Source organism: Topomyia yanbarensis, chromosome 3 (genome assembly GCF_030247195.1).
Source record: "Topomyia yanbarensis strain Yona2022 chromosome 3, ASM3024719v1, whole genome shotgun sequence".
NCBI lineage: Eukaryota > Metazoa > Arthropoda > Insecta > Diptera > Culicidae > Topomyia > Topomyia yanbarensis.
In genome coordinates, this window is record NC_080672.1 from 86,267,716 (window position 1) to 86,290,901 (window position 23,186).

Genomic DNA, 23,186 nt, shown 5'->3' on the forward strand with positions numbered 1-23,186 from the left:
AAGCGTATTTTAGGACTAAACTCGCCCACACCGACTGGTGAACCGTTAGGAACGGGGGGATGGGTCGGTGAAGTGATCGGAACATTCTGTGCATGCCGTTGCTCATAGGGAAAACAATTTCCATTTCCACCCGAATAAGAGCAGGACAGGACTAAGCAGCAGCAGCAGAAGCAAGAAACAGCACCATCCGATCGCTTTTTATTTCTTTTAACCGCCCTCCCCCATTGCCGACTATTGGGAGGTAGAATGGGTCACCGTATGTATTAAGCTTCACCGGCAGTAGTTTTTGGCTCCTTTTTCTTTCAAACCGTTCTGGTCCAGACGGACATGGTGCAGAAAGCAGTTCATCATTCGAATTTCAACGCCAGCATCCGTCTCGTCAGTAACATTTGGCTGTTTTTGAAAATGCAAAGGAGGAAACCAAAGTAAAGGGGATTGAATGTTTTGGTACCTACACGATAGAGTAAGTTTATTGGCAGCTTTGCTCTAGCTACCATTTCTAACGGTTCCACAAAAAAGTGATTCACATTCTTACTTTTTTAATACGTTTTTTTGAAATAGTTCATAGCGGTAACCTAGTCTTTAAGATATTTGCAATATGTGAAAAATATAAATGAAAAATATTATTGATTGTCCGTGGGATCCTATGCACGCAATCTTCTACTGTGCGTGGAGACCTTTTTCGTTTGCGGCGGGGAAACTGTTGATCGTCTACATCTTGGGGATCATTTACTTTGTTTAGCTGCCTTGGTGTCCGCGATCAGATGTTCTTCCTTTGTTCTTGCACTTAAGGGTAAGTAGTGTAACCCCCTTCGCCATTGTTATTAACTTCCTCGACGGCGGTACTATAAGATGATTTTGGGGTACAGTCGTAATTCGAGATTTTGAGTTGGATCTCCGCTGACTGGACCATTGTCCAACTAAAAAGCACCTGAATGCCGAAATCTCATATCAAATTTACGTTGACAATCAATCTAAGAATATTTAGAGATGTGAACAGATACATTTGGGGCCGATTTCTTCACCCTTGTTTAACTTTTAAACCAGGTTTACCAGTACGATTAAATCTGGCTTAAGCGCTAAGCGAGGGTGAAGAAATCGGCCCTTAGACTACTAACATCTCCTTTGGAGTGTTTTTGACATATGTCAGTTGGTTCAACTAGCGAATCAAATCCGTTAGTTGGACAGAGGTTGTGGCACTGTATTAGATTTAGCGTATAGCCTGTACAGCTGCCACAAATTTGACTACCGTTTTTGGTACAATATTAGTATAGAACAGGTATTATAATTCTCACGCGAGAAGAAGCTTATCCGATGTCCAACTTTTCTAGAATAAGATAAGTCGCAAAATTCTTCGCGTCGACAAATAGCGTGAGAATTTCTCTGATTTTATCCTTCTCATCGGAGAAGGTATTTTATTTTCGTGGAAATCAACAAAAGTGCCAAAATATACACTTCATTTCAAAGAAAACCGACAAAGAAGTAGGATAGACTTGTTTTGTCGTATTTTAGAAAAGTTTCAGCAAGGCTGCGAACTCAACAAAGATTGCCGATAATAAAGATAAACTCATTCGCTTATTCCCCTGTGGATTTATTTATCTGGAGAAATAATGCATTGTATTTATCCGGAGAAGTTGTGTGAGTGCCAATAATTTTTCGTGTGAAAATGTGAGTTTTTATTGTTAAAGAGGCAAGTTCTCAGGACTCATTTACTTACCATTTACTTACTGAGTGATAGATGCATTTCCTTGTGTTGAACATTCTGCTTTGGATAGGTTTGCCGCAGATGAGTGAGCAATCGGCTGAGATGCACTCTCCTCGGCATCTTCCGCACAAGATTGTACATTGTGTGCTTACTGATTACAGTACTTGCACGTAGGAATGGTTCGGTGAGTTTTGAATCGCACAGTCAAATAGGAGGGAATAGATTTTTCAACTCGCATACTCGCCATAAGAACACTGTTGGTAACAAGTTTCTTTAAGTATCAGATGTAACTGGTCAGACTTTGCCGTATTGCAACATGTATTTTGCAATTAGTTCAGAAAGGATACGCGGTGGTAAGTCCTGTAGTCTTACCTCTATATTGTCATTTTCCATATATACGGGAGTCTCAATTCCATCTCTGTCACTTTTAACCACGTAATCCAAATTGTCCTGCAAGACAAAGCTTTCGACTTAGGTGACAGTGTGGAATGCTATGAGTACTGCGTGGCAGAGGTTATGATACTGAAGATAGGCGACTTTCATAGGCGGTAAGTTCCTTTTTCATCTTCAGGAAATACTCCACTTCAAGAAAACTCGATCGTCGAGAACAAAATTTGAAGTCAACAAGTGCGATGTTGGATTTGAGACGCGCTTTCTCGTCAACTTTACTTTACACTGCAGGACTAAATACAATCTTTGCTCTCAAGACCATGCACACCAGATCGAGCGGCTGATAGTTGTCTTTCACTTTGCTCGATTTTAGGTTTGACTCGGGCAGAAGTAGGAAATAGACTGGGTTCATATTCTTATTATAACGATAATATGTTTTCGCATTTAGAAAATTTAGCAGGAATTTTAACATTTTTTCTAAAACTAATAACCTGTTTTAATCAACCTAATGGTGCAATCGTGCCTTTCTCATTTATCCAAACTATGATTTAATTCCTTAATAAGGGAATATAGAAGTGAGATTTGTTTGAGAGTGGGGGTGGTTAAGAGGAAGGGAGGGGGAACGGTAAATGGGGGGTCCAACACCAATTATACCTTCCATTTGAGACTAGGGTAGTGAAAATTGATTTGGTCATCACCGAAGTGGTTTTAGTTCAGGAATATGCCCGAAACCCGGACCTTCCGGAAATATAGATAGTGAAAAATATATTCCAAGAATCTTTGATTTGCCGTCAGTGATCTAGGCCTGCAAATCGAAGTAATTTGCTGTTCATTTCAATAGATGTTTGACCTTTGATTTATTATAATATACCGGTTTATATGAGAAATTCTTATGTGACCGCATAACCAACCTGTAACTCCAGAACCAAAAAGCAGAACTGAATGAAATTCATTGGCAGTCAATGGGAGTATTCAATTTTTCATTTGAAATAAAGTTTGTAAAAATCGGTTAAGAGTTCGCTAGGAAATAGGTGTGACATTACTTCGGGAACGAGCTCCCCGGGGGCATCAAGATCCGTCATAGGTGGCCAATGTGGTCAAAGCTACTTTGATTGGTCATTAGTTATCTAGCCCCGCAAATCTAAGTAATGTTGAACGTACTTCAGTATTTATTACATAATTCGGACTTCATAGGATTACCAATTTATATGGAAATTTGCTGTGTGACCGCACCCTTCAACCCGTAACTCGGGCACCGAAAGTCCGATCAACTAAAAATTTAATAGCGTCTTATGGGGGCGTTAGACCGTTCATTTGAAACCAAATGCGCAAATCAGTCCAGCCATCTTTGAGAAAATTGAGTGACATTATTTGATACACACATACATACACACATACATAGGCACACACAAACATTTTGCGATTTCGACTAACTGAATCGAATGGCATATGACACTCCGACCTCCGGACCTCGGTTGGATAATCGATTTTTGGAGTGATTGCATAGCCTTTATTTATATGAGAAAGGCAAAAACATAGCCTTATAATATATTTGAGGCAGTTGTTGTATTTGACAAGGTCCTTTTTTCAGTTTTAATTGAAGCTACTGTTGTTTTAAATTTTGCACGATCTAAAAATCATTTTATCGATTCGAGATAGAGTATGATTGCCTTCAATGAAGTTAGAGACCCACACATTTTAGACAAAATTGGTATATTGAGACAAATTCTTATTGAAATCTTCACGCAAAATGAAAACTACAAAATGATAAAAATAATATTTTTAAGGAACACCCCAATTGTAAAATGAAAAGTGAAAGACATGACTCTAGTGTCTTCGAAAAAGTTTTCGAAAGTTTGATTTTCGTTAATTTTCTTAAAGGCTTTAAAACTCTATCTCGAATTATTGGGAAGCTAATTTTCAGATTTAGATAAATTTAGAACCATCCTACTAATAATTTAAAATAATAGAAATGTATTGTAAAGTGCAAAAAATTATCGTGAGAATAAAACTATAGCTCTTATATTGTCCACCGTGAAACATATTACCGAAGGTGTTAATTCTTGAAATACCAGATTTTTGATAAAACTTTTCTGATTTCATTTTTCACTTACATATCATTTAGGTGAGTTCAACAGAACATTTGTTTCTAGCACATCAAGTTTCTAGCAACTGTTATTAAAAAGATATATGTATTCATAATTTTTTGAAACAAATTTTGTGAAATTAAAAAAAAATCATGATCGCAATTTTCTGCTCAATTATACCTCGAATCATGACCGTATTTGTAGCTGAAAAATAACTATCTTCCGATTGTCCCAATCCGTGATATCGGTGGCTGATAAGATTGAGTCTTCACTGTATTGCAATGCTATATTCGAATGCAATGATACATATTGAATAAATTTAATATTTAAAAGGAGTAGGATAACACAGTTTTACAGAATGCCAGAAGCATTATTTTGGTTTTATATTTGCTCTTTAACAGCACTAAATGCATGTTTGGGGCGTAAAGAGGAATTCCACGAAGATCCGTCCGAAAATATTTAAAATCGTGACCGACCACCTTAGATTCCAATGAAACTTTACACGTTTCACCGTCATGCAAGACTAAATATTTTCCATAGGTAATAAGATTATTTTGACTCAAGAGCAACTTTTCAAAAGGGCGTAAACGTTTCTACGTGTATGAATTTCAAATTTTTTTTGTTCGATTACTGTATTTTATACAGCAAAACTATCTGAGAACGAGTTACAGGGAATGAATACTTCTGTCTGAAAAAATATACACTGAAAAAAATGTCATTTTTCAAAAAAACAAAAATTTATGATAAAAATTTAAATTGCAAAAGAACCCATTCTTTTAATTTTTTATATTTTGTTACCAAAAACCTAAAGAGAAAAGAAACATTTTGAATGTGATTGCATGATGGAGAAAAAATCGGTAAAAAAGTTTTCCTAACATTAACTTCGTACATGTTTTTAAATTTCTACTAATAGACATACAAAATTGTAATTCTATTACACAATATAATTCTAAGCACCATTTAAAATCAAAATGCATTTAACAAAAATCTTCCAAAATGCGATATTTTTCGAGATATTTGAAATTTTGCTCTTTCAAAAACAATTAATTCGTGTAATTAGGCTCTTTTTAAAAGTTATTCGTGTTACCCCATCAAAAAATATCAAAAATTTAATGTTTATCGTTTTAAAGGCGTAAAAGCAACCTTTTTAGTGTATTTGGATCCTGGAGAAGCTTTCAATAAAAAAGTTTTCCTAACAACAACTTTTGACATTTTTTTATAATTCTTACTATTTGCTGTCAAAAATACAATTTTCTTTTTGAATATGATTCTAAACGCCATTTTAAATCGAAACGCTCTTAACAAAAATTTTCTAAAATGTAGTAGTTCTCGAGATATTTTAACTTTTGTTTTAACAACACAATTATTTTGTTTTATTACGACCTTTTCATAAGTTAGTCGCGTTTCTCCATCAACAATAATAGGTTTTTCAAAAGGCCCGTAAACTTTCCTGCAACTTTCTCTTTGAAATCAAGGCGATATTGTGAAACATTTTAAAGTTACATGAAAACGATTTAAAATTTAAAATGGCGTTTAGAATCATATTCAAAAAGAAAATTGTATTTTTGACTGCAAATAGTAAGAATTATAAAAAAATGTCAAAAGTTGTTGTTAGGAAAACTTTTTTATTGAAAGCTTCTCCATGATCCAAATACACTAAAAAGGTTGCTTTTACGTCTTTAAAACGATAAACATTAAATTTTTGACATTTTTTGGTGGGGTAACACGAATAACTTTTAAAAAGAGCATAATTACACGAATTAATTGTTTTTGAAGTAGCAAAATTTCAAATATCTCGAAAACTATCGCATTTTGGAAGATTTTTGTTAAATGCATTTTGATTTTAAATGGTGCTTAGAATTATATTCTGTAATAAAATTACAATTTTGTATGTCAATTAGTATGAAATTTAAAAACATGTACGAAGTTATTGTTAGAAAAACTTTTTTACCGATTTTTTCTCCATCATGCAATCACAATCAAGATGTTTCTTTTCTCTTTAAGTTTTTGCTAACAAAATATAAAAAATTAAAAAAATGGATTTTTTCGCAATTTAAATTTTTATTATAAATTTTTGTGTTTTTGAAAAGAGATTTTTTTCAGTGTATATTTTTTTCGGACAGAAGTATTCATTCCCTGTAACTTGTTCTCAGATAGTTTTGCTGTATAAAATACAGTAATCGAACAAAAAAATTTGAAATTCATACACATAGAAACGTTTACGCCCTTTTGAAAAATTACTCTTGTGTCAAAATATTCCAATTGCCAGAGAATATCATGGAGATTCATACAGCGAACACACCTGCAAAGTTTCGTTCGAATCGACGATGGTCATATTTTGCGGTCGGTCGGTTTCTCATGGAATCCCTCTAAAGGGAAACAATTATTTCTTAGTGAAACGACTATCTTCGGCTTTGATAGCCGGAGATGCGAGCTTTTCGTTTCTATATCCTATCGAGCTATTTGTGGAGACAGAGAATTTCGCGACCCATCTTGGAAAAATTGGACGTTGGATAAACTAATACCCGCGTGAGTGTAAGAGAATTACGATACCTGATCAATACAGTTAGCCTGGTCCTATTTTTAGGCCTCTATAACCGCTTCCTCTCTTGACTTCTTCCTGGTTCCTGCTTCTTTCGCTCGCTAGTAAACTACAAACTGTACCGTTCGAAGCAGTTCATGCGCGTTCCGTACCCAAATGGTGAAATCGGTGTTCGTTCTTTGATAGATAAAGATTAAACCGCGAGTCAACTACAGATGGGGGTTTGACGACAAAATAATTTTTTTCGGTACACAGCGAATAATGGGAACCAATCAGAACGTCACGAATGAAAGATTCTACGGTTCATCCCATGTATTCCCTCGCGACTACAATGCACATTGTGTAGATCGCGCATTGTGAAGATTAAATAATAGTCAGTGGAATAAGCTGGATGAGTGCGTCGTTGTAAAGCGCTTTCAAAATAAAACTTTGAACATGGAACATGTAACTGAGTGTCTAGAAGTTATAGGAAGAGGTGAAACATTTCCTCTGCTAAACTTCCTTGTAAAGGTCAAAAGGTGTCCCTTGATGGGTCTTCGAAAGTGACATCTCTTGGACGTTTTGTAACAGTTCCTAGCACATCCCGCAGCATCGAAAACGCCAAGAGCTCGTTTGATCTAGTTCGAGAATCATCTTTGTGCTGGAATTATTAACCCATTATTGCCCAACTTATTTTTCACGCGCATCACAAATTGTGTTTTCCTATCGAAGAAAAATGATGTGGTCATACCAGTAAAATTATGTTTGTACTCAAAGTAGCTGATATTATAAGGAATAACCAGTGAAAATTTAAGATTGATCGGTTAATCGGTTCCTGAGATATCGTGATCGCCGCGGATGAACTTTTCAACAAAATACAACTCCGAGATAATCGAGTTTTACTGTCGGTGCAGCGAGTCAACGGTCTAGCGTATCAAACACTACGTACCGCCTACAAGTGGTGAATGGGTAGCGGTCTATGAATAGCTGTAACTTAAGTTGTAGTATTCCGATCTTAATGAAACTTTGAGAAAGTTTTCCTCAGCGTACGTAGTTTCAGAATATCTAATTTACAAAAAATCGATTTTTTTCATCCTGACAAAAATGTGTAACCCCTTAAGTGAAAAATGATTAAAAACAAAACATAAACACCGGTTTAACCACTCTAACTTCTCTAAACATATTCTTCAAGAGTATATGAACAATATTAACTCGTTGATGATGCCTGTTCTGCGTTATTAATTGAGTAATAGGAGTTATTCTTAGCACCTACTATATATAGTATAGCAATAATGGGTTAAATTATCTAACATTGTGGATTGGATAGTAAAAACTTTAAATACTACTGAAAATATTACGAGTCTGTTGTTAGCTTTTCTGCCTTGTGTAAGAATATTATAACCCAGTTGACCACCAAATAAACCCTCTTTGCTGCGATTGTATCCTTCGGTGGCTAATATATCAAACAAGACCACGGATAAAGACGCTGAATTACTGAATAAAGACTCGCTGTCTTATCACAACTAAATGGTTTGGCAACATTATTTTCTGCAAACTAGCACCACTGTCACAGCGTTAACTTCAGTTGACTCGTATACTACAGTTACCGCAAAGTTGCAACGTCGATAATTTTTTCATCATGAAGTTCTGTACCAAGAAAACTTCCACCGGTTTTAAAAATATTGGTTTTTTCGCTGCCTGGTAAACTATGACCTTTGTGCGGAATGGGTCTCACTATCGCAATAACTTCCAAAATTCATTCATCAGATTGCAACATTTGACAAGTCTTCTGCTCGATTGGAATGCCAGATAGGTCTCGTGCTCGATTGGAATGACACTGACAGATAAATGGTAAACAAACGATTGACGTGGCGAGTCTTTATCCAGAGGGATTCAGCGTCGTTAATCACGGATTTGATCGTAGTTCTACAATGGAATCACAGGAGTTTCAGCTCGAAAACTGATGCTTTCAAATTGTAATAAAGAGTCTGAAATGTGACCAATTTGCGAAACGGGCTGAAAAATCCAAGCGGAGATTATTTTTGTTCCATCCTCACACAGAATTAAAACGAAGTAATGAAACGCTTTAGTTTTTTGAATGAAACTTATTTCATTCAATTTAATTTGTTAAATGAGCATTTGATTTATTGAATTTTTGAAGGGTTGTCTGTTTTTTCAGTTGCAACGGTTGCCTAATCAGCGCACATTACGCGAGGAATGCGCCTGGTGCCTCCAAATCAACAGCCAGCATCACCCTCGGAAATACATACCACAGAGTCTGCTTACTAGCCGCGCCGCTCCGTTCTAGCGTGCACGTGTAACTTAGATACACAGCAAAGCCCCAATGCTACCAGCTGCGAGTGAAATGAGTGAATCACAAAATAAATGTCCTTTACAATCGCAATAGACTTTACGCAGACCCGTCGTAGACTTACAGTGCGCAAGGTGGAACAGTTGATCAAGGTGAAATGGAGCTTGTGCTTACAGAAGTGTCACACATGTCATACGAGGCATGTAGTAATTATAACGTTCAACTATTTATCCGAGGGAGATAGTTGCGTAGCGAAGAACAACATGCAACACGACTTCGAATATGAAAACGTCAAAACCAAAGTCCTGTGTATATAGATAATGATCTTCTGGAAATTCGCCTACACTATTTGGCACCGCACATTAGTGCGGATTATATTAAAAGATTCATGTCGAAGTATGGAGAAGCAGAATCTGCCATAAATGACACTTGGAAAAAAATTCTTTCTCAATGGTGTCTGGGCTATGCGAATGCGGCCAAACCAACTTATATCTTCTTCAGAGTCGAAAAATGTTTTTTTCGTTTACCAAAATCTGACGAAAATGACGAGCGAGCGATGCTACTTCCTAAACCACTATGAAACCGAAAATGAGACAACGGCCTACGACAAAGCATGCGGGTAAATTCAATTTCATTATTTCCTCCATACATTCGTTTTCGCTTCGAAATTGAGAATGACATTAGTCTCTTCGATATTGCACCTAGCGCTGGCCAAACGAATAGAAATTAGTAACGATATTTGGTCGGTGTTAAGTCAGACCGGACTAAGTCGCAAAATATCAAAAAATGAGAAACATCAAAACATCAGCTACATTCGACTTTTGCCAGATTTGAAATGTGTAACAATAAACAAGAATTATGGCAAAAATTAATTTCCCATAATAATGTATAGGATGCTGCGATTCAAACTTTAAACTCGTTTTTCTCGTAATCAATATTTTGTCACTACGGTCTGACTTAACACCGACCATTTATTTGTCGTTGTTCTATTTGGGAGAATTACAAGCTAGCGATGATATTGGACGACTGAAACACTATTGGTGTGCATATTTCCTGTGTTTGCGGCGTTCTAGTTGCATTTTATGATGCACATTGCTATAATTTCATTTAATAAAAATTATAATAAAAGTCAAAATTACTGATTTGAAATTAAAACGAGATTGATTGATCATTGCTCAACACCGAGTAAGAAATTCAACACAAGGAGCGGAAAGCAGTGCGCCCAGAATAGACGACAGCAATAATATTCGTTTATTATTACTTTTTTATCTTTCATAAATTGTAAATCAAGCTTATCTTTGAAATGCACATTATTTTGAAAAAATCACAAGAAACCTTTCGAAGAGAATGAGCTGGGATATCAGATATAATGCATTGATGCAAAATTAAAATACAACCCAAGTAACAATTGATGTTTTATAGCATGCTACAAGTGCAATTTAAGTTTGATGCGTAGCTATAAAACTACCATAAAACCTCAATTGTTACTAGGGAACCCATCGACGTTGGTAGGTTGGGGTAATATGGTGCATCCGTTTGTCGAATCGTCGTTTCCATTTATCTTGACAGGTGTGGCAGCAACCTGTTGCACGCGATGCTCGTTAATTGCCTACCACCTATATTTCTCTGCAAACTCAGGTTTGGCACCGAAGACTATATGAATCCCTGCCCGCGACTAGGTTTAGGAGGCTTAAACTCTCATAGGGTGGCATGGGGTCGCCTTTATGATTACCCTCCGTACAACCAGATATTTGAAACTTGATCAAGACAAACCCTTTACAGCTGGTTACAATGAGTGGCTCAAATTATATCATCATCTTCATCATCGTCAGAATCAACGCAATTTGCTTATCATTCCAAAAAGAATTCCGGAGACAATACCTACGCCAGCCGTACTTTATCCTACCGAGTTTTATTATGTAAACACACAAACCATCCTCCTAGCAAATGTTTATTTTTTGTGTGCTCCCTCCGAAAAAAATCTACTTCCTAAGACAGAATACTTTATTCCGAGGCGTGAGAAATGCGTGGTTCAGAGCGAGGACAATGTTCTGCCGTTTCTTTACAAGTTTAGGGAAGGGAAAAAAACTTGAATCAACTTAAAAGTTCCAAAACATTCGTTGCTTTCTCACGACGCCTATGCGTAGAAGTAGGTACTGGGAAATACAATCATTTGCGATGTTAGCGAGCATGAAATGCTTCATGCAACCGTTGTCGTGCCATTTGCTTCCGTTCTCAGCTCAATTTTGAGGTGGGTGAAGTGAATAAACGAATTTCTACACTATTTAGGTCAAACCGACCGGGTCGCTATTGAAAGGCAATCTGAGCGGAATGGCACAATTCCACACTTACCTGTTTGCTAGCTCTGGAAAGAATGTTTATTTCGCGTTGAAGAACAGGAACGTGTGACTTGAGGAAGGGAACAACATTGGACCGCAGGGGAAAATTAGTGGCCTCCTGAACGGCAATCTGAAACTCCTCCACCGTGAGGCCATTACTCTGTAAACAAAAGGTACATCGAATTCAATGCTTAATTTGGAGCAATTTGCGCCTTTGAAGACAACACACTTACCGCCAACGACAGCACCAGCGACCGGACTCGGTCTCCGATGTCGACATTGGTATCCTGTCCGAACTGCACCAGTGCTCCGAGGAAGCGCCTTATCTTCAGCAGCTTGGTCGTGTCCTGCTGGGCGGCAGCGGCGGCTGCTGCTGCCACAGCCGATGCGGAAGTAATCGCTGGTGGAGGCGTGATTGATCCTAGGCTGCCACCTCCACCGCCACCCCCGCTGCCAGCCCCTCCGCTTCCGTTGAGTACCCGCGTCGGAGGGATTTCACCCGGCGGCGAAGAACTCCCGTTGCGATTGCTGACTTGCGTCGAACCGGTACCGCCGGATCTCGGCGGCTGGGGCACCAAAGTGCTGTGATGCTGTGTCACCTGGGGCGAAATCGGTGAACGTGGCGCCACGACGCGGGCTCCTTCCGGTGAGTCTGGCGTTCGACATTGTTCCTTACCTGGCGGAACGGGAAAAACGGAGACAAACGGAATAATGAGTTGATGGTAGTGACGGGTGACAAGCTTTGTGTAGAAACATATGAACCTGCCGCCAATTCAGCCGCTCGATCGGCGGATGAGTGGATGAGACATACGGCGAGCGCAGGCATAAAGGGAAATTAATTGAAATTTCAATCAATCACGCTGCTGGTTCATTGGATGGAGTTCGAATAGGTGAATGATGGAATGAACGATTGTACTGTAAATGCGTAGTTTTGCACCTGTATTTAAAGCTTGAGCTATTTGAAATATAGACATGGTGTCTACTCAATATGAAGAAATAAAGGTCTTCCAAGCTTACCAGGGTCATAAGAAACAAATCCAAGTATAAAAGTGAAAGGCTATTTCAGAAATTGTTCACCATTGCCTTTTATTGATTTGCTACGCTAATGATTTTTGTAAGAAAAGCTGAAATCTGTAGCTTAATCGTTTATTATTCCTTCCAAAGAACTCAAACCTACTACAATCGGCCATGCAGTCCTTGGGATATCGCCATTTGAAGTTCGAAAGAATGAAAAATTCATATGAATTGAATTGAATAGAAATCCTCGACATCACTTCAAGCAAAACATGTTAAAAACTATTTTTCATCATTATGGTAAAATTTTGAGATAATTTTATTCAAACTTAAAACAAAACGAATATTTACAAAAGAATTACAAGCAGTAGCGTAGTAAGAAAATTTTTCGGTGGCTGGGGGATATGAATCTTTTTTGTATATATATACACTATATGTATGTATGCATGTTACCACAATAGATCAAAACACTGGTCGCAGTGGTTAATGTACCCAACAAGAAAAAAAATGTATACATGTATATATGTATATATGTTTTTATTTTGAGACCAGAAACAATTTTCAAAAACACCCTGAGTAGGACAAGCATGTTCAAAATCCAATAACTCAGGGGACGGATTTGGGCAGCCACCCGACCCGCTAATACAACTACTCTTGCACGGAACCTGATTCCTCCTGAGCACTATCTTACGGCATTATTTCAAGAAAAGTTTTATTTATGTGCCCCACACACACTCCAATCCAACTACTTAGTAGTTTATTCTTTCAGTAGCGTTACAGCAGCCATCCTTGACACACAACGAGCTTTCAATCATCCACACAACGTGGCAATTTCTGTATGGCAGTAGAAAAGCTAGCTGTGGTCGAGAATTAGTGCTCTTCCTCTACGAGAACAATCTGGACGGCAAACTTCAGATTGTCTAATTTACTGAGCCCTTCGGCTCCCTTGTGCCATTTGGCGCCACTTCCCTACTTGAACGCGAACTACTCGCTCTAGTCCCCGACGATGGGCCTAGCCTACTCCGACGGAGAATTCCCCGGCGAGAGAAGTTCTCCCGAAACCGAACCAACCAGCCACGAGCCGAGGTCGGTTCGGCGATTCCGGTGGAGCAGGGCGTCCGGCTCGCTGGTGCGCCGACGACCCGCGACTGGTGGTATCTCGTCGCGGTCTACTCAGTTTAGTCCCCGGAGGTAAATATAGCTTACGCTGACGGAGAGTTCCCTAGTAAAAGAATTTTTCCCGATAACGATTCTTCTTTAGTTTTCGATATATTTGTATTGGGTCAACCGGTAGGGTGTCGTGGTCGGTCAGCGATTAAGGATGGAGCGTGGCGTTCTGTTCGCTGGCGTCCCTATAATTCATACTCGATACTTTGTCGCAGTCTACTCGACTAGCCCTCGGCGGTGGATCTAGACTACTGCTGCGGAAAGTTCCCTGGAGGTGATTGCTGTTCCGAAACCATTTTCACTGTAAGGCGGTCATGATCTTCATCATCACTTTGTAGACCGCGTTCCACGTGTTTACGTCGCGTGTCATTCTGTAGGCTACATTATCCGGGTTGATGTCGGGTCCACCCATTTTAAGTAACTCGTCGCTTCGACCCTCAGACATTCGAAGACCACATGCTACGATGTCTCCTCGACGTTCGCACACTCCGGTCACAATGGTGCCGTTGCGTGCTCGAATCGATGAAGATACGACAGGAGCTTCTATTGACCCACATCGAAAAGTTTGGGATGAGCTGGTAAGTCCACCTTCCTTTCTCTGTATTGTCCCATTCCTGCTGCACCGTCACCATCGAATCGATTATCACCATCTTCCTCACGTTTCTGGTGCTTCGTCGATTGTTAGCACTCGCTATCCTCCGCCAGGAAGATGCAGATGGGGGTCATCCAGGCGATAACGCATAGTGCATCCAACGAAATTGTTCTGTACGTGCTCGCCACTCGTGCGGCCATCAGCCGGAACGTCTTGTTCAGCATTTCGCGGTTCTGCTTGGTTTTCGGCGCCGCACCCCAGGCAGGAACCCCGTATCGCAGTATCAATGACGAAACACTAGATAGCAGATACCTCGTGCTGCTTCTCGGGCCGCCGACGATTGGCATAATCCTCGCTATTACATTCATTGCCTTCGTCTACTTTTCGCTGGCGTAATGGATGTTGTGGAGGTACCGTCGGAAACAGCCATGGCCTGACAGGAATTGTGTCAGGTGGAAGTTAACTTCCCCATGGAGTCTGCCCACCCAGCTTGATATGCTAGGTATCAGCCGGTGAGTCCACCTACCTTTCGACGAGTTGTCCCACTCACGCTGCCATCTGGCGACCGAGGTCACCCTGGTGCGCTCGCGGGCTCCTCTATTTCCACGTAGCTCGAAACACTCCTCATCTTCCCGAATGACCAGTCTGACTGGCATCATGCTCGCTATCATGCAGGATGCATCGTGTGATACCGTGCGGTAGGCAGATATCACTCTGAGGCACATCACGCGGTAGGTGCTCTCCAGTTTCTGTAGGTAACTGGTTACCCTCAGCGCTCTTGACCATGACGGGCCGCCGTACCTGAGTATAGATATGGCAACGCCTGCCAGTAACCTACGTCTACTGGCGCACACCTTTGAGCTGTTGGACATCATCCTCGATAGAGCCGCAACAGCAGTCGACGCTCTCTTGCATGTATAGTCGACATGGCTGCCGAAGATCAGCTTGTCGTCTATAATGACTCCGAGAGACTTCAGACTTCGCTGTGAAGTGATCGCGACTTCTCCCACATGGATAACTGCATGTTGTGCCGACTTGCGGTTGTTGACGATAACTACCTCCGTCTTATGATGAGCGAGCTCCAGGCCTCTCGCGCTCATCCATTCCTCCACCGTGCTGATCGCGTGTTCTGCGGTTAGTTCTACCTCAGGGATTGACTCCCCGTAGACCTCCAAGGTTACGTCGTCGGCAAAGCCGACGATATTGACCCCAGGAGGGAATTTCAGTCTTAGGACCCCGTCATACATGAGGTTCCATAGCACCGGGCCTAGGATGGAGCCCTGCGGGACTCCGGCGGTAATCGGAACCCTTTTCTGACCGGCATCGGTCTCGTATAGCAGTACGCGGTTCTGGAAGTAACTTTCCAGGATCCGGTACAGACCCACCGGTAGGCTAAGCCGGTGTAACGAGAGCGCGATGACATCCCAGCTTGCGCTGTTGAATGCGTTCTTCACGTCAAGTGTCACTAACGCACAGTATCGAATGCCTCACCTTTTTCGTTGGATCGCTATCTCGGCAGTATTTATCACTGAGTTGAGAGCGTCCACTGTGGACTTACCCTTCCGAAAGCCAAACTGGTTGCTTGACAGGCCGTCCGTACCTTCCGCGTACGGGGTTAGCCTGTTGAGCATAATCCTCTCAAGCAGTTTGCCAGTCGTGTCGATCAGACAGATTGGTCTGTACGCCGATGGGTCGCCTGGCGGCTTCCCGGGCTTCGGCAACAGCACCAATTTCTGCCTTTTCCATCTATCGAGGAAACGGCACTCAGGCTAGCTATGCAGAGATGCCTCTCTGCATAGCTAGCCTGAACATGTTCGGGTTCGCTATGATCGCTGCCTTGAGAGCGTTGTTTGGAACTCCATCCGGCCCTGGAGCTTTGTTCATTGCTAGGGATTTAGCCAATGCGATTAGTTCTTCATTCGTCACTGGAGCCACCATTTCGGCCGTGCCCGCACTGTCTCGTAGTGCAGGTGGCCAGGGGCTTGTGGCTCGAGACGGGAAGAGTACTTCGATAATCGTCGCCAACCGATCCGGAGACCGTTCTGGGGGTGAAGAGCCCCCTTTGGTCTTGGCCATCACTATCCTGTAGGCGTCACCCAACGGATTCGCGTTGGCACTCTCACACAGGTTGTCAAAACACGCTCTCTTGCTGCTTTTAATAGCCTTGTTAAGAGCCAATTTCGCAGCTCGAAACACTTCACGGCGGTTCTCTCTTGAATCCTCGGTGCGAGCTCTTTGCATCCTACGGCTAGCTCTGAGGCAGGCTGACCGTAGAGCTGCAATCTCGGCACTCCACTGTATACCGGGCATCTGCCGTTTCTTGGCAGTGTTTTTTCGGCATAGTGGCGTCGCACGCGCGTGATGGAACAGCTACCAGCGTATCCCCGCTTAGACTGTCGGTGTTGGCCTCCAGTCCCAGGGCCGCGGTGAAAGCTTCGCTGTCGAAGTGATTGGACTTCCACCCGCGTACCTGACAGGGATCTCCCGCCCTCGGATGCTGCACACCATAGTTGATCCTAAAGCGGATTGCTAAATGATCGCTATGGGTGTAGCCTTCGTCTACCCTCTATTCCATGCCTGGAGCCTGACTCGGGTTGGCAAATGTTACGTCAATCCACGCCTCCACCCCGTTTCTACGGAATGTACTAGCGGAGCCATTATTAGCTAGCACAGTATCGAGTTTCGCAAGCGCCTCCATTAGCGCTTGACCCCTGCTATTTGTACAGCGGCTACCCCACTCCACTGCCCAAGCGTCAAAGTCTCCCGCTATTACTACCGGTTTCCGGCCCACTAGGTCTGACGAGAGCCTATCGATCATCTAGTTGAACTGTTCGGTTTGGCCACCTAGGTGGAGCGTAGCAGCTGCAATAGAACACACAATTGATCTTGGCAATCGCAACACCCTCGGCGGAGGAGTGTATTACCTCTTGAACCGGGAACCATCCCGTTGTACAGGTTGCTACTATTCCAGACCCGTCCGACATCCAATTGCCGTTGCAAGCAGGGATGCGCTACGGGTCTGATAGGAGGGCGACATCTGACCTCGACTCCGAGACCGACTGCCACAGCAGCTGTTGGGCTGCTGCACAATGGTTATTTTCTGGTTCTTATTTACCTCACCGAAGGGACACGAAGGTCCGCCCATAGCATGTTTATGGGCTTGCTTCTTAGCGGTGCAGATAAGGCACTTGTGCGCCTTAGTGCAACCCCGCTCCTTATGCCCCTCCTCGCCGCAGCGACGACATAGTTTGCTCCTGTCTATGTTCTTGCACTCGTAGGCTTTGTGGCCGGACTCAAGGCACCGATAGCACCTATCCACTGAAGGCGGCTGGGGTATGCTAATTGGGCATACCGACCAGCCGATCTTCAGCTTACCTTTCTCGGTTACCTTTTTGGCATCCGCCTTCAGTAGCCTGAGGTAGGCTACTTGGGTGCCAGAGGGTCCCTCTCTAAAACGCACAGAGGCCCGCTCGATTGTGACGTCGCATTGCTCCTTAACGGCTGCGACGACATCTTCTGCGGTCGTGAACTCGTCCAGATGCTTGCACTGGAGAGCCATTTTCGCCCCTAGCGACCTGACCTGGGCGCCTTCACCAAGGACCTCTTGGGCCAAGGCCTTGTACACCGCACTAGATTGTGCGCCTCGCTTCAGCACCAGAAGCATTTCGTCATGATGTCTAGGATATTATGATGCACCAGGCTGTGTCGTAATATTCGAAAACGGATGTACTTCATTAGGTTCCGGACTTTGTGACGCACATATGGTTTCGGATCTTATGGACGGCGCCGGTGGTTGAGTGGTAAGCGTGATCCCCACTCATTCCAGTTGGCATGGGTTCAATTCCAGCCGATTAAGAATTTTCTGAGGTGGTCCTTGGTCCATGAGTTGATGGATCGATATTCTAGTCCAGAGATAGTTTTTTTTTTATTTCAATTATAGAGGTTTTAACCTTAGGGTCATTCGCCTCTTCGGGTTAGAAAAATCTCTTAGGAAAAATTTCTAACCCTATGTGCGGGGTCGGGACTCGAACCCAGGTGCGCTGCGTACAAGGCAATCGATTTACCAATACGCTACGCCCACTCCCACTCCAGAGATAGTGGAATCTCCTCTCTGGCGTCGGTAAAGAAAAAGTATTATCCAACTTCTTTACTTACTAACAAATATCCTCCTCCCGAGATACTTGTGGAGTGCGCAGTAGTATATACAGCCTCTAGCAAAAGCAAGTATCGGACTACCCAGACCTTCGCTTTCCTTCCGCGATCTACGTTTGGGACTGGCCGGCGCCGGTATTGATCAATTAACACTTTAGGATTACCAGGAGTTGCACAATGAGAGATGTTTCGCTACTCTGAAGCATAATTATCTACTGATTCCCTGTGCAACATCAGCTAGTCCAGATCGACAACGGAGTAGCAGCCAGGGGTGCACAGTAGTCGGAAACGCCAGAAAACTTGAACTTAATTCACTAGGGGCCATCGAATATATTCACAGGGTGTCTTTGGAAGAATTGTTCGTATGAATATTCCCCACAATCTGATAACAATTGAAATTAGACATAGCTTACTATGATCGAACTAAAAAAATAACTTTTTATACTGACGAGACAGAAAGTTGGTGTCTTCGGCAAAGTTTTAGAAATACTCATACTTTAGAATTTTGTTGAAGAACTTGAGCTTGTTGGACTAAAGGTTATCGATTTATAGGGCGTATTCTATGGCAACCCCCTTAAATCTAGTTTTTTTTATATAGCTTTTTTCATTGTGACTTTTCGTGCAAACTATACTTAAGACAAATGTGTAGGTATCAAAACTACATCATATTGTCGAAGACTGTATGTAAAAATACTCATTCGTTTCAAAGTTATTGAAGATTTTTACATTTTTTTTACACCAACTGCAACTACGTATAAGAAAGAAAGGTGCAAACCAAAATGCACGAACGGGCACTTTTAACACTGTCTAAACTATGCACAATAAAGTTTGGTGCGTGGCGCTCTAGAACCCTATGAATAGGGTAAGCTTACTTTATCATATTTTTTTTACTTTTTCCCTACAAAAATCAGCAATTTATCAGTTTTGAGAGGAACAAATGAACTGCAGTCTCCAAGTCTTCCAGTCTTCCAGTTTGCCAGTCTTCCAATCTTCCAGTCTTCCAGTCTTTCAGTCTTCCAGTCTTCCAGTCTTCCAGTTTGCCAGTCTTCCAATCTTCCAGTCTTCCAGTCTTTCACTCTTCCAGTCTTCCAGTTTTCCAGTCTTCTAGGCTTGCAGTCTTCCAGTCTTCTAGTCTTCCAGTCTTCCAGTCTTCCAGTCTTCCAGTTTTCCAGTCTTCCAGTCTTCCAGTCTTCCAATCTTCCAGTCTCCCAGTCTTCCAGTCTTCCAGTTTGCCAGTCTTCCAATCTTCCAGTCTTCCAGTCTTCCAGTTTTCCAGGCTTGCAGTCTTCCAGTCTTTCAGTCTTTCAGTCTTTAAGTCTTTCAGTCTTCTAGTCTTCCAGTCTTCCAGTTTGTAAGTTTGCCAGTCTTCCAATCTTCAAGTCTTCCAGTCTTCCAGTCTTTCAGTCTTCCAGTCTTCCAGTTTTCCAGTCTTCCAGTCTTCCAGTCTTCCAGTTTGCCAGTCTTCCAATCTTCCAGTCTTCCAGTCTTCCAGTTTTCCAGGTTTGCAGTCTTCCAGTCTTTCAGTCTTCCAGTCTTCCAGTCTTCCAGTCTTCCAGTCTTCCAGTCTTCCAGTTTGCCAGTCTTCCAATCTTCCAGTCTTCCAGTCTTTCACTCTTCCAGTCTTCCAGTTTTCCAGTCTTCCAGTCTTCCAGTTTTCCAGTCTTCCAGTCTTCCAGTTTTCCAGTCTTCCAGTCTTCCAGTCTCCCAGTATTCCAGTCTTCCAGTTTGCCAGTCTTCCAATCTTCCAGTCTTCCAGTTTTCCAGGCTTGCAGTCTTCCAGTCTTTCAGTCTTTCAGTCTTTAAGTCTTGCAGTCTTCTAGTCCTCCAGTCTTCCAGTCTTCCAGTCTTCCAGTCTTCCAGTTTGTAAGTTTGCCAGTCTTCCAATCTTCCAGTCTTCAAGTCTTCCAGTCTTCCAGTCTTCCAGTCTTCCAGTCTTTCAGTCTTCCAGTCTTCCAGTTTTCCAGTCTTCCAGTCTTCCAGTCTTCCAGTCTTCCAGTTTGCCAATCTTCCAATCTTCCAGTCTTCCAGTCTTCCAGTTTTCCAGGTTTGCAGTCTTCCAGTCTTTCAGTCTTCCAGTCTTCCAGTTTTCCAGTCTTCCAGTCTTCCAGTCTTCCTGTCTTCCAGTCTTCCAGTCTTCCAGTCTTCCAGTCTTCCAGTCTTCCAGTCTTCCAGTCTTCCAGTCTCCCAGTCTTCCAGTCTTCCAGTTTGCCAGTCTTCCAATCTTCCAGTCTTCCAGTCTTCCAGGCTTGCAGTCTTCCAGTCTTTCAGTCTTTCATTCTTTAAGTCTTTCAGTCTTCCAGTCTTCCAGTCTTCCAGTCTTCCAGTCTTCCAGTCTTCCAGTCTTCCAGTCTTCCAGTCTTCCAGTCTTCCAGTCTTCCAGTCTTCCAGTCTTCCAGTTTGTAAGTTTGCCAGTCTTCCAATCTTCAAGTCTTCCAGTCTTCCAGTCTTCCAGTCTTCCAGTCTTCCAGTCTTCCAGTCTTCCAGTCTTCCAGTCTTTTAGTCTTCCAGTCTTCCAGTTTTCCAGTCTTCCAGTCTTCCAGTCTTCCAGTCTTCCAGTCTTCCAGGCTTGCAGTCTTCCAGTCTTCCAATCTTCCAGTCTTCCAGTTTGCCAGTCTTCCAATCTTCCAGTCTTCCAGTTTTCTAGTCTTCCAGGCTTGCAGTCTTCCAGTCTTTCAGTCTTCCAGTCTTTCAGTCTTTCAGTCTTTCAGTCTTCCAGTCTTCCAGTCTTCCAGTCTTTTAGTCTTCCAGTCTTTTAGTCTTCCAATCTTCCAGTCTTCATTCAAGTTTGGTATGAATATATACCAAATTCGTAACTGATACTTTTTGCATGTATCAGGTAACTAGCAGCTGGGAAAATAGATTTTGAGATGATTATGACTTTCATTGGTTTAATTTTCGATAAAAATACACTGAAGAAAAAAATCAGTTTGGACAAGGAAAAGTTTTTTCAAATAACTTTTTGTTTCCTTAAAAGTGCCCAACTTGAGTTTTTGACGGTAGATAAGGAACATAATTACCGTAAACCGGGGCGACATTGATCACTTTTCGAAGTAATCATTACATATTTTTAGACGCAACACATTTTTTTCAAGTTTAATATTTTTAAACCATGTAATGATGTATGGAGAACAAGATTGGATGGTTTTATTTAAAATTGTTCGCTTACAGCTATTTTTTTCAAAAAATATTTCAAGTTGAAGTCCGTTTTCGTGTTCCGGGGTGACTTTGATAACCTGCATGTTCACCCACATTAAGTTATTGATGTCAATGTTTTCATTCAAATGTTTGCTTAAACTAATTCTGGAAAGATACTCATTGTTAAATAGTATCTAGTAATAGTAGTTAAATAGTTAAATGGTATTATACAAAGTATTTCGATGTACTTAAAATTCGAGTAACCAAAATTCGTATAATTTGTGTCCAACTAGAATAAAAGATTCTGAAAACCTTTAAAACTGCTAAAATTATTTTATTTCAGTGCTTTATCAATGTACACAAAGTTTCATCCATTTTAACACGTTGGAATATCGAACAATAAAAATATGTTGTGAATTTTAGATTAAAATAATTTAAAATAATTGCCAACTAGTTTTACAACAAAATGTATTTATAATAAACAATCCCTTAAAACTAAATTTGGCATATCCCAATCTAAAGGAAAATAAAAACTCGCTTGTAATTTATTACTTTTGCTCAAATCTGAGATTAATTTTTTTAAATAAAAAATAGACACTTTACGAAGCTTCGTAAAAATAAGGTAAAGTCAAATTTCGGTTTTTTGAAGTTTTAGTACCACAAAATTGAACAATATACTCAAAAAGTATAACAAATCAGTATTTTATATGTTTAGAGTAAAAATCATTCTAAATTAAAATGATTCGGTCGACTATTCTGGTTTAATAAGCGATCTACGAAAAAAGTTTCGAGTGATCAAAGTCACCCCGATGATCAAAGTCACCCCGGTTTACGGTAGCTATCTTGGAACAAAATTTCATACAAATCAAAAATGGGTTTTTTTTTGTAAATCGACTTTAAATTTTTAAAATCGATTTTTTCAATATTGAAAAAATTCTTTATTGACTCCTACAGTCAATGAAGAATTTTTTCAATATTTTTATTCGAAAATTTGACTAATTTTGTAAAAATTATTCATACATTTTTTTGTAGGATTTGTCATTTTTAGACTACAGCCATTTGAAAAAAATGGTAAAAAAAGTTTGGCTCTTTTCAAAAGACAGTCTAGATCATTTTTGGAAGAACAAAGTATGCAAAGTGGCTTTCTGTGACAAAGTTTTCATGTACAGAAAGTTTCATTAAAATCTGAGAGGGTGCTGGCAACATTTGTTCGAGTTGGCGCGAAATTCGTCCAAAGAGACTTTGAATCATTGTTAGTGACCTAGAACTACAAATCCATGTAGTTGTGGTCACATTTTGGAAAGATTTTCACCTCTTGGAAATTTTTTCACCTTTTCAGATTGAAATTGGAGTTTGCAGCGTGTTCGTACTCATCACGCTGTAATTCCGGAACCGGAATTAGGATCAATTAGACTTAGGGACTTCCCCGGGCGAGTTCCCCGGGAGCATCAAGAAACGTCATAGGCGATCAATGTGGTCAAAGAGACTTATATGCGAATTTGCTGTAATATCGTACTTCTCAACCCGTATCTCCGGGATCGGAAGTCCGATCAATAAAAAAACCAATAGGGCAGATTGTTTGATACAAACATTCATGCATACATACAAACATACACACATACAGACTTTTCCCGATGTTGACGAACTGAGTCGAATGGTATAAGGGCCCTCCAGACCCCGGTTAAAAGTCGAAATTATAACCGATTGCATAACCATTCTACATGATAAAGGCAAAAACTTAAAGAAAATCCTAGAAATACAAATAGTGCCAGA

The 23,186-nt window shown here is 41.1% G+C and overlaps 1 protein-coding gene across 3 annotated transcripts in view; it reads right to left on the reverse strand.

Moving 5' to 3' along the window:
• The window catches only part of LOC131693914 (protein CBFA2T2), a 264,194-nt gene that overhangs the window by 17,071 nt on the left and 223,937 nt on the right, over window positions 1-23,186 (reverse strand). For all 3 annotated transcript variants that reach the window (XM_058982181.1, XM_058982179.1, XM_058982180.1), the window contains 2 exons: window positions 11,587-12,029; window positions 11,367-11,513 (listed from right to left, as the gene is read on the reverse strand). In XM_058982181.1, coding sequence (XP_058838164.1) covers window positions 11,367-11,513; window positions 11,587-12,029 — 590 coding nt within the window. The remainder of the gene's footprint in view (window positions 1-11,366; window positions 11,514-11,586; window positions 12,030-23,186) is intronic.